Below are 12887 nucleotides of genomic sequence, written 5' to 3'. Positions count from 1 at the left end.
TCACTTGGACAGCTCAGTATTCAGCACGACCCCCTGCACCCAGTCACTTGGACAGCTCAGTATTCAGCACGACCCCACGGAACCAGTCACTTGGACAGCTCAGTATTCAGCACGACCCCCCTGGACCCAGTCACTTGGACAGCTCAGTATTCAGCACAACCCCCCTGGACCCAGTCACTTGGACAGCTCAGTATTCAGCACGACCCCCCTGGACCCAGTCACTTGGACAGCTCAGTATTCAGCACAACCCCTTTAAACCAGTCACTTGGACAGCTCAGTATTCAGCACGACCCCCTGGACCCAGTCACTTGGACGGCTCAGTATTCAGTACGACCCCTTTAAACCAGTCACTTGGACAGCTCAGTATTCAGCACGACCCCCTGCACCCAGTCACTTGGACAGCTCAGTATTCAGCACAACCCCTTTAAACCAGTCACTTGGACAGCTCAGTATTCAGCACAACCCCTTTAAACCAGTCACTTGGACAGCTCAGTATTCAGCACGACCCCTTTAAACCAGTCACTTGGACAGCTCAGTATTCAGCACGACCCCCTTGAACCAGTCACTTGGACAGCTCAGTATTCAGCACAACCCCTTTAAACCAGTCACTTGGACAGCTCAGTATTCAGCACGACCCCCTGGACCCAGTCACTTGGACAGCTCAGTATTCAGCACGACCCCTTTAAACCAGTCACTTGGACAGCTCAGTATTCAGCATGACCCCCTGGAACTAGTCACTTGGACAGCTCAGTATTCAGCATGACCCCCCTGTGCCCAGTCACTTGGACAGCTCAGTATTCAGCACGACCCCCTTGAACCAGTCACTTGGACAGCTCAGTATTCAGCACGACCCCCTGGACCCAGTCACTTGGACAGCTCAGTATTCAGCACGACCCCCTTGAACCAGTCACTTGGACAGCTCAGTATTCAGCACGACCCCCTGGACCCAGTCACTTGGACAGCTCAGTATTCAGCACGACCCCCTGGACCCGGTCACTTGGACAGCTCAGTATTCAGCACGACCCCCTGGACCCAGTCACTTGGACAGCTCAGTATTCAGCATGACCCCCTGGACCCAGTCACTTGGACAGCTCAGTATTCAGCACGACCCCCTTGAACCAGTCACTTGGACAGCTCAGTATTCAGCACGACCCCCTGGAACCAGTCACTTGTACAGCTCAGTATTCAGCACGACCCCCCGGAACCAGTCACTTGGACAGCTCAGTATTCAGCACGACCCCCTTGAACCAGTCACTTGGACAGCTCAGTATTCAGCACGACCCCACGGAACCAGTCACTTGGACAGCTCAGTATTCAGCACGACCCCCTTGAACCAGTCACTTGGACAGCTCAGTATTCAGCACGACCCCCTGGACCCAATCACTTGGACAGCTCAGTATTCAGCACGACCCCCTTGAACAAGACACTTGGACAGCTCAGTATTCAGCACGACCCCCCTGGACCCAGTCACTTGGACAGCTCAGTATTCAGCACAACCCCCCTGGACCCAGTCACTTGGACAGCTCAGTATTCAGCACGACCCCCCTGGACCCAGTCACTTGGACAGCTCAGTATTCAGCACAACCCCTTTAAACCAGTCACTTGGACAGCTCAGTATTCAGCACGACCCCCTGGACCCAGTCACTTGGACAGCTCAGTATTCAGCACGACCCCTTTAAACCAGTCACTTGGACAGCTCAGTATTCAGCACGACCCCCTGCACCCAGTCACTTGGACAGCTCAGTATTCAGCACAACCCCTTTAAACCAGTCACTTGGACAGCTCAGTATTCAGCACAACCCCTTTAAACCAGTCACTTGGACAGCTCAGTATTCAGCACAACCCCTTTAAACCAGTCACTTGGACAGCTCAGTATTCAGCACGACCCCCTGGACCCAGTCACTTGGACAGCTCAGTATTCAGCACGACCCCTTTAAACCAGTCACTTGGACAGCTCAGTATTCAGCATGACCCCCTGGAACTAGTCACTTGGACAGCTCAGTATTCAGCATGACCCCCCTGTGCCCAGTCACTTGGACAGCTCAGTATTCAGCACGACCCCCTTGAACCAGTCACTTGGACAGCTCAGTATTCAGCACGACCCCCTGGACCCAGTCACTTGGACAGCTCAGTATTCAGCACGACCCCCTTGAACCAGTCACTTGGACAGCTCAGTATTCAGCACGACCCCCTGGACCCAGTCACTTGGACAGCTCAGTATTCAGCACGACCCCCTGGACCCGGTCACTTGGACAGCTCAGTATTCAGCACGACCCCCTGGACCCAGTCACTTGGACAGCTCAGTATTCAGCATGACCCCCTGGACCCAGTCACTTGGACAGCTCAGTATTCAGCACGACCCCCTGGACCCAGTCACTTGGACAGCTCAGTATTCAGCATGACCCCCTTGAACCAGTCACTTGGACAGCTCAGTATTCAGCACCACCCCCTTGAACCAGTCACTTGGTCAGCTCAGTATTCAGCACGACCCCCTTGAACCAGTCACTTGGACAGCTCAGTATTCAGCACGACCCCCTGGACCCAGTCACTTGGACAGCTCAGTATTCAGCACGACCCTCTTGAACCAGTCACTTGGACAGCTCAGTATTCAGCACGACCCCTTTAAACCAGTCACTTGGACAGCTCAGTATTCAGCACGACCCCCTGCACCCAGTCACTTGGACAGCTCAGTATTCAGCACGACCCTCTTGAACCAGTCACTTGGACAGCTCAGTATTCAGCACGACCCCTTTAAACCAGTCACTTGGACAGCTCAGTATTCAGCACGACCCCCTGCACCCAGTCACTTGGACAGCTCAGTATTCAGCACGACCCCCTTGAACCAGTCACTTGGACAGCTCAGTATTCAGCACGACCCCCCTGGACCCAGTCACTTGGACAGCTCAGTATTCAGCACAACCCCCCTGGACCCAGTCACTTGGACAGCTCAGTATTCAGCACAACCCCTTTAAACCAGTCACTTGGACAGCTCAGTATTCAGCACGACCCCCTGGACCCAGTCACTTGGACAGCTCAGTATTCAGCACGACCCCTTTAAACCAGTCACTTGGACAGCTCAGTATTCAGCACGACCCCCTTGAACCAGTCACTTGGACAGCTCAGTATTCAGCATGACCCCCCTGTGCCCAGTCACTTGGACAGCTCAGTATTCAGCACGACCCCCTGCACCCAGTCACTTGGACAGCTCAGTATTCAGCACAACCCCTTTAAACCAGTCACTTGGACAGCTCAGTATTCAGCACAACCCCTTTAAACCAGTCACTTGGACAGCTCAGTATTCAGCACGACCCCTTTAAACCAGTCACTTGGACAGCTCAGTATTCAGCACGACCCCCTTGAACCAGTCACTTGGACAGCTCAGTATTCAGCACAACCCCTTTAAACCAGTCACTTGGACAGCTCAGTATTCAGCACGACCCCCTGGACCCAGTCACTTGGACAGCTCAGTATTCAGCACGACCCCTTTAAACCAGTCACTTGGACAGCTCAGTATTCAGCATGACCCCCTGGAACTAGTCACTTGGACAGCTCAGTATTCAGCATGACCCCCCTGTGCCCAGTCACTTGGACAGCTCAGTATTCAGCACGACCCCCTTGAACCAGTCACTTGGACAGCTCAGTATTCAGCACGACCCCCTGGACCCAGTCACTTGGACAGCTCAGTATTCAGCACGACCCCCTTGAACCAGTCACTTGGACAGCTCAGTATTCAGCACGACCCCCTGGACCCAGTCACTTGGACAGCTCAGTATTCAGCACGACCCCCTGGACCCGGTCACTTGGACAGCTCAGTATTCAGCACGACCCCCTGGACCCAGTCACTTGGACAGCTCAGTATTCAGCATGACCCCCTGGACCCAGTCACTTGGACAGCTCAGTATTCAGCACGACCCCCTTGAACCAGTCACTTGGACAGCTCAGTATTCAGCACGACCCCCTGGAACCAGTCACTTGTACAGCTCAGTATTCAGCACGACCCCCCGGAACCAGTCACTTGGACAGCTCAGTATTCAGCACGACCCCCTTGAACCAGTCACTTGGACAGCTCAGTATTCAGCACGACCCCCCGGAACCAGTCACTTGGACAGCTCAGTATTCAGCACGACCCCCTTGAACCAGTCACTTGGACAGCTCAGTATTCAGCACGACCCCCTGGACCCAATCACTTGGACAGCTCAGTATTCAGCATGACCCCCTTGAACAAGTCACTTGGACAGCTCAGTATTCAGCACGACCCCCCGGACCCAGTCACTTGGACAGCTCAGTATTCAGCACGACCCCCTTGAACAAGTCACTTGGACAGCTCAGTATTCAGCACGACCCCCCTGGACCCAGTCACTTGGACAGCTCAGTATTCAGCACGACCCCCTTGAACCAGTCACTTGGACAGCTCAGTATTCAGCACGACCCCTTTAAACCAGTCACTTGGACAGCTCAGTATTCAGCACGACCCCCTGCACCCAGTCACTTGGACAGCTCAGTATTCAGCACGACCCCCTTGAACCAGTCACTTGGACAGCTCAGTATTCAGCACGACCCCCCTGGACCCAGTCACTTGGACAGCTCAGTATTCAGCACAACCCCCCTGGACCCAGTCACTTGGACAGCTCAGTATTCAGCACGACCCCCCTGGACCCAGTCACTTGGACAGCTCAGTATTCAGCACAACCCCTTTAAACCAGTCACTTGGACAGCTCAGTATTCAGCACGACCCCCTGGACCCAGTCACTTGGACAGCTCAGTATTCAGCACGACCCCTTTAAACCAGTCACTTGGACAGCTCAGTATTCAGCACGACCCCCTGCACCCAGTCACTTGGACAGCTCAGTATTCAGCACAACCCCTTTAAACCAGTCACTTGGACAGCTCAGTATTCAGCACAACCCCTTTAAACCAGTCACTTGGACAGCTCAGTATTCAGCACGACCCCTTTAAACCAGTCACTTGGACAGCTCAGTATTCAGCACGACCCCCTTGAACCAGTCACTTGGACAGCTCAGTATTCAGCACAACCCCTTTAAACCAGTCACTTGGACAGCTCAGTATTCAGCACGACCCCCTGGACCCAGTCACTTGGACAGCTCAGTATTCAGCATGACCCCCTGGAACTAGTCACTTGGACAGCTCAGTATTCAGCATGACCCCCCTGTGCCCAGTCACTTGGACAGCTCAGTATTCAGCACGACCCCCTTGAACCAGTCACTTGGACAGCTCAGTATTCAGCACGACCCCCTGGACCCAGTCACTTGGACAGCTCAGTATTCAGCACGACCCCCTTGAACCAGTCACTTGGACAGCTCAGTATTCAGCACGACCCCCTGGACCCAGTCACTTGGACAGCTCAGTATTCAGCACGACCCCCTGGACCCGGTCACTTGGACAGCTCAGTATTCAGCATGACCCCCTGGACCCAGTCACTTGGACAGCTCAGTATTCAGCACGACCCCCTGGACCCAGTCACTTGGACAGCTCAGTATTCAGCATGACCCCCTTGAACCAGTCACTTGGACAGCTCAGTATTCAGCACCACCCCCTTGAACCAGTCACTTGGTCAGCTCAGTATTCAGCACGACCCCCTTGAACCAGTCACTTGGACAGCTCAGTATTCAGCACGACCCCCTGGACCCAGTCACTTGGACAGCTCAGTATTCAGCATGTCCCCCCTGTGCCCAGTCACTTGGACAGCTCAGTATTCAGCACGACCCCCTGGACCCAGTCACTTGGTCAGCTCAGTATTCAGCATGACCCCCTGGACCCAGTCACTTGGACAGCTCAGTATTCAGCACGACCCCCTGGACCCAGTCACTTGGACAGCTCAGTATTCAGCACGACCCCCTTGAACCAGTCACTTGGACAGCTCAGTATTCAGCATGACCCCCTTGAACCAGTCACTTGGACAGCTCAGTATTCAGCACGACCCCCTTGAACCAGTCACTTGGACAGCTCAGTATTCATGCTACCAACATCCCTTTGATGCCATGAGTTTTACATTCGCTGAAAACCCTGTTGCAGAGTGACAGAGACCAACAGCACAGAGACAGGCCATTTGGCCTACCAAATTCATGCTGACCATTGAGGACCCATCCACAATAATTTCCCTTTCTTTCCCCTACTGTTCGATCAATCGCCTGAGATTCTATCGCTTCACCTATGAACAAGGGGTAAATTACAGTTGCCAGTTAACCTGCAATCCTCTGATGTGGCACCTTATACAAGGCCTTCCGGAAGCTCATGGACACCACCTTGTCCTCATCAGCTCTGTCCAATACTCCATCAAAAGAAGCACATCAAGTTGTATAAACATTATTTGTCCCTAAAAATCCTAATTATTTTGTGTTTTGTGTTTGAACATTTGTAATTAAGTTAAGTCACTTTTTAGAGATCTGTTTTCACTTTTACATGAAAGAGTCCCTTACTGTTGATCAATGTCAAAAAAATCCAAATTAACTCCACTCTGATTCAATACTGTAAAATAATTAAACACGAAAACTTCCACGACAGGGAAGGTGGGGCGGGGGTGAATACTTTTTGCAGGCACTGTAATTCTGAAAGTTTCTCTGGACTTTAATAGTGTGGAAGTTTTTTCTCATGTTTTAATTTTACTGCAGTATTAAGTATTTTCTAATTGGTTGTCTCTTATCTGTGGATTTGAATGGAATTTTCTTATCGTGGGTGCCTGGATTGGAAAACAAGTCTTATGAGGCAAGGTTAGCAGACCTGGGACTTTTCTCTTTGGAGCATAGAAGGATGAGAGGGGACTTGATAGAGGTCTACAAGATTATGAGAGTCATAGATAGGGTGGATAGCCAGTACTTGTTTCTCAGGGCATGAATAGCAAACACCAGCAGGCATATGGGAGGGAAGTTTAGGGGAGACATCAGGGGTAAGTTTTCTTACACAGAGGGTTGTGGGTGCCTGAAATGACTTGCCAAGGATGGTGGTGGAGGCTAAAACATTAGGAGTATTTAAGAGCCTCTTGGACAGGCACATGGATGAAAGAAAAATAGAGGGTTACAGGGTAGTGTGGGTTTAGTACTTTTTTTAAGGAATATATGGGTCAGCACAACATTGAGGGCTAAATGGCTGTAGTATTCTAGTGTCTCATGTTCTAGTGTGGGTATAAAAGTCATTGTTTTATGAGAAGTGCCATCTTTAGTTCCTTTCTTCAAGTAGCAAAACCCTCTGGCACTGGTCTGTTCCTATTCTCTTTGATCTATCAATTCCTAATAAAATGATTGTGAATCAATAAGTTTTATGTCTCCTTCCTGACTTCTAAAAGAACCTTGGATATAAAGAACAGAATTCAACATTCCGATATCCACGGGATAATGGAAGATGGTGGTCAGAGCCCTATGCAATATCCACAAAACCATGATATATGGTTCAATGTGGTAATCTGTAGTGATTTCCAGGATTATTCGGTATTTGTTAATGGTATTAAAGCTGTGACTAGTTGTGCTGTCTCAGTGCTGTGCTGGGCTGGGCTGTACTGATGGTCAGGGGTGCTTTCTCTGTGGAACCCACAGAGGCTACACTGGACGTAGAGCCAGTCCTGTCAGGTCAGCTCTTTTGTACGCTGTTGGCTTATTTTTCTAACTTAGAGTAATTTTTTTGTCTTGTACTGTACTGCTGCCATAGAACAACATAACAAACACTATTCTCAACCTGAAATCATGCTAGATCTTGTATCCAGACCAGTCAGTGACTCACTCAGGGGCACAGAAAGCCTCTGCCCTCCCCACACAGGACATCCCTGATGAAACCAAGGGCTGGACCGGAACTGCACCTTCTCAGTCCCACGGATATACCCTGTCCCAGACATACCCCATGTCCAAGACCATGGAGTCACCCCATGTCCCACAAACACCCCATCCCAGGCAGGAACCAATTTCACCCCATCCCATAGACACTCCACATCAGACAGAAGCTAACCACACCCCATCCCAGACAAGAACCAACCTTACCCTGTCCTATAGACACCTCATCCCACTGACACCCCATCTCAGACAGGAACCAATCTCACCACCTCCCAGACAGGAAATACACCCTTCCATCCCACAGACACCCCATCTCAGACAGGAACCAATCTCACCACCTCCCAGACAGGAACTACACCCTTCCATCCCACTGACACCCCATCTCAGACAGGAACCAATCTCACCACCTCCCAGACAGGAACTACACCCTTCCATCCCACTGACACCCCATCTCAGACAGGAACCAATCTCACCACCTCCCAGACAGGAACTACACCCTTCCAACCCACTGACACCCCATTCCAGACGAAAAACACATTCTCCCTTCTCAAAGTCACATCCTGTCACAGAGAGGACCACTTCAGCCGCTCCCCTGTCCCAGGGCCCTGGACACCTCACCTGCTCGGAGCAAAGTCTATAGGTAGCCACCACCTTGGCAGCCAGAGGCTGTGCATTGATGAAGCCCATGGAGTAGAGGGAGATTTCTGCGATCAGAGCATAATCAGGTACCATCATGGCCACTGTGCGGAACAGAACCTGCAGGAAGAGAGGTGAGAGCATAGGCAGTCAGCTCACTGTATCTGGGCCCCAGTCACCAGATTCCCAACACAGGACACCCATCACAGGACCCCTGACATTGATTCCCAATACTGGACCATCCACACAGACTTAACACCGGACCTTCCAAACACTGGTACCCTGACATAGGCAATTTACACCATAGAATCAGAATTACTGGGGGACTGCAATCACCATGGGAAGTCATTCACTAGTGGGGCAGTGCAAGGCTTCATAAGAACTGGAGGACTTCTGAAATTTTTCAATGGGCTCTAGTCATTGTGAGAAGTTATTTATCAGTGAGGCAGTGCAAAGTTTGAAGAGAGCTCAGGGACTTCCAGAACTTTTCGTCGGGCTGCAATCATAACAATCTATCAGGCACTAGGCAGGGGCTAATGAAAAGAAGAGAGGTACAAGCAGAGTGGCCATTGTGGGAGTGCCCATTGTGTGAATAAGCCAGTGTTAGAGTGGACAGCTCATTGTGTGAGTGGGCCGGTGTTAGAGTGGACAGCTCATTGTGTGAGTGGGCCGGTGTTAGAGTGGACAGCCCATTGTGTGAATAAGCCAGTGTTAGAGTGGACAGCTCATTGTGTGAGTGGGCCGGTGTTAGAGTGGACAGCTCATTGTGTGAGTGGGCCGGTGTTAGAGTGGACAGCTCATTGTGTGAGTGGGCCGGTGTTAGAGTGGACAGCTCATTGTGTGAGTGGGCCGGTGTTAGAGTGGACAGTTCATAGTGTGAGTGGGCCGGTGTTAGAGTGGACAGCTCATTGTGTGAGTGGGCCGGTGTTAGAGTGGACAGCTCATTGTGTGAGTGGGCCGGTGTTAGAGTGGACAGCTCATTGTGTGAGTGGGCCGGTGTTAGAGTGGACAGCTCATTGTGTGAGTGAACCGGTGTTAGAGTGGACAGCTCATTGTGTGAGTGGGCCGGTGTTAGAGTGGACAGCTCATTGTGTGAGTGGGCCGGTGTTAGAGTGGACAGTTCATAGTGTGAGTGGGCCGGTGTTAGAGTGGACAGTTCATTGTGTGAGTGGACTGGTGTTAGAGTGGACAGCTCATTGTGTGAGTGGACTGGTGTTAGAGTGGACAGCTCATAGTGTGAGTGGGCCGGTGTTAGAGTGGACAGGCTTTGGATGAACAGGCACAGGCTAGAACATAAGTTTGAGAAGCTAGAGGTGTAGCCAGTATATTTTGTTTACTTCTATTTAGTGATACAGCGATTTACTTCTATTTAATGATTTAGGCAATGCTGGCCCAGCAGGCCAATTTGCCCCAGTAACCTGACAACTCAATTTTCACTAGCCTAATCACGGGACAATTTACAATGATCAATTAACCTAGCTGGGACATGGTTGGATTGTGGGAGGAAACCGGAGGACCCGAAGAGAAGCCACACATTCCACAGGGAGGGTGTACAGAGAACCTTACAGAACAGTACTGGATTGCACGATCAAGTGGTTTCACCAGTGTCGGAGAGATGGAGTCGAAATGTCGGGCAGTATGATAATGAACCAAGCTAAGTTGTTCCATAAAGAACTTAAATTAGAGCATGCATGCGACTATAGTGAAGGATGACTTCAAAGGTTGTACACACACCACGGAAGTTCCATGCATAAAGTGTGTGGAGAGAAACGGTCCACAAACCGTGACGGAGCTACTGAGTATGTGGACAAATTTGCGAAGCTCATTGCTGACAAAAACCTCAATGCAGATGAAACTGCATCACACTGTCGATGCACACCTAGGAAGTGGACTCTGGCAGGGATGACATCAGAGTTTCTGAGGCAGTCTGGAAGGCACAGAATAGATACATCTCAGAGGTGAAAAAGTATTCTAAAGGGAGGATGAAGCAACTGTGGCTGACAAGGTAAGTCAAAGACAACATAAAAGCACAGGAGAGGGCATATAATATCGCAAAAATTAGTGGAAAGTTAGAGGATTGGAGAGCTTTTAAAAACCAACAGGTAACTAAAAGAAACCACAAGGAGAGACAAAATATGAACCCTAATCCAGCCAATAATATAAAATAGGATATCAAAGATTTACTGATATATAGTATAAAGAGTAAAAGACAGGTGAGCATGGATATGAAACTGCTGGAGGAGTGACAGGGTACAAAGAAATGGCAAACAAAAATAAATATTTTGTGTCAGTCTTCACTGTGGAAGATACTAGCAGAATGTCAGGAATTCAAGAATATCAGGGAACAAAGGTGAGTTTCATTCCTATTACTAAGGAGAAGGTGCTTGGGAAGCTGAAAGGTCTGAAGGTAGATCAGTCACCTGGACCAGATGGACTACACCCCAAAGTATTGTTGGAGGTAGCTGAGGAGATTGTGAAGGCATTAGTAATCAACTTGCAAGACTGCTAGATTCTGGAATGGTTATAGAGGGCTGGGATTGCAAATGTCACTTCACTCTTAAAGAGTGAGGCAAACAAAAGGAAATTATAAGCCAGTTAGCCTGACTTCAGAGTTTGGGAAGATGTTGGAGTCCATTATTAAGGATGTGGTTTTGGATATTTGGAGGCACATGATAAAGTAGGCCAAAGTCAGCATGGTTTACTTCAGGGAAAAATTTGCCTGACAAATCTGCTGGAACAGGTAGGGTAGACAAAGGAGAGTGAATGGATGTTGTGTATTTGGATTTTCAGAAGGCTTTTGACAAAGTGCCACACATGAGGCTACTTAGCAAGATAAGAGCTGATGATATTACAGGAAAGATACTAGCATGGATTGAGCATCGGCTGACTGGCAGAAGGTGAACGGTGGGAATAAAGGAGCTCTATTTTGGTTGGCTGCCTGTGGTGTTCCTCAGGGGATGGTATTGGGACTGGTTCTTCTCACATTATATGTCAATGATTTGGATGACGGAATAATGGCTTTGTGGCCAAGTTTGCAGATGATATAAAGATAGGTGGAGGGGTAGGTAGTGTTGAGGAAGCAGGAGTCTGCAGAAGGACTTGGACAGATTGGGAGAATGAGTAAAAAAAGTAGCAGATAGAATATAGTGTAGGGAAGTGTATGGTCATCCACTTTGATAGAAGGAGTTAAGGAATAGAGTATTTTCTAAATGAAAAGAAAATTCAAAAATCCGAGGTGCAAAAGGTCTTGGGACTAATTGTGCAGGATTCCCTAAAGATTAACTTGCAGGTTAACTTGAGTCGATAATAAGGAAGGCAAATGTAATGTTAGCATTTGTATTGAGAGGACTGGAATATTGGGCAGCCACAGCAGCATCGTGGTTAGCGTGACACTATTTCAGCTCGGGTCACGGAGTTCAGAGTTCATTTCTGGCATCCTCTGTAAGCAAATTTGTATGTTCCTTCCCTTGTGCATTTGGGTTTCCTCTGGGTGCTCTGGTGTTGGTCAGACCACAATTGGAGTATTGTGAGCCATGTTGGACCTCATATCTGAGAAAAGATGTGCTGGCATTGGAGAGGGTCCAGAGATGGTTCATGAGAATGATTCTGGGAATGAAAGGGTTAATGCATGAGGAGTGCTTGATGGCTGTGGGCCTGTACTCGCTGGGGTTTAGAAGAATGCGGGGGGCGGGGGGATCTCAATGAAATCTACTGAATATTGAAAAATTAGATAAAGTGGCTGTGGACTGGATTTTTCCTATATTCGCAGAGTCTAAGACCTGAGGGCACAGTCTCAGAATAGAGCAGCATCCATTTAGAACAGAGATGAGCAGGAATTTCTTTAAAGTGTGGAATTCATTGCCACAGATGGCTGTGGAAGCCAAGTCATTGAATATATTTAAAGTGGACATTGATAGGTTCTTGATTAGTCAGTGTCAATGGATACAGGGAGAAGGCAGGAGAGTGGAGTTGAGAAGGCTAATAAATAAGCCAAGATGGAATGGCGAAGCAGATTCGTCTGGACAAATTACTTAATTTCAATCCTATGTCTTATGATCTTATGGTCTTACAGAAACAGGCACTTTAGCCCAAGTGGTCCATGCAGAGCAAGATGCCCCAAGCTAGTCCCATTTACCTGTGTACGACCAATATCACTCTAAAATATTCCTATCCATGTACCTGTCCAAGTACCTTTTAAATATTGTTAAAGTACCTTTCTCAGCTACTTCCTTGTTCCATACACACACCAATAAAATTGTTTCACTGCTTCTTTCAACGGATGCTGCCCAACCTGCTGAGTTCATCCAGCTTTTTTGTACGTCTTAATAAAATTGTCCCTCAGGTCCTCTTTAAATCTTTCACCTCTCACCTTAAAACTGCCCTCTAACTTTGGACTGCTCTGCCCTGGAAGAAAGAGTGTGACCACTCTCCTTACCTATGCTTTTATAATCCTCTATAAGGTCACCTTCCGTC

The 12887-nt window shown here is 49.2% G+C and overlaps 1 protein-coding gene across 1 annotated transcript in view; it reads right to left on the bottom strand.

The window, feature by feature from the left end:
• The window catches only part of LOC132403373 (dynein axonemal heavy chain 3-like), a 990878-nt gene that overhangs the window by 697823 nt on the left and 280168 nt on the right, over window positions 1-12887 (bottom strand). Inside the window, exon 26 of the mRNA XM_059986790.1 lies at window positions 8397-8534. Coding sequence (XP_059842773.1) covers window positions 8397-8534 — 138 coding nt within the window. The remainder of the gene's footprint in view (window positions 1-8396; window positions 8535-12887) is intronic.

This window comes from Hypanus sabinus, chromosome 13 (genome assembly GCF_030144855.1).
Source record: "Hypanus sabinus isolate sHypSab1 chromosome 13, sHypSab1.hap1, whole genome shotgun sequence".
Taxonomy (NCBI): domain Eukaryota; kingdom Metazoa; phylum Chordata; class Chondrichthyes; order Myliobatiformes; family Dasyatidae; genus Hypanus; species Hypanus sabinus.
The sequence above is the reverse complement of the archived record's forward strand: the minus strand, read 5'-3'. Positions and strand labels throughout refer to the sequence as shown.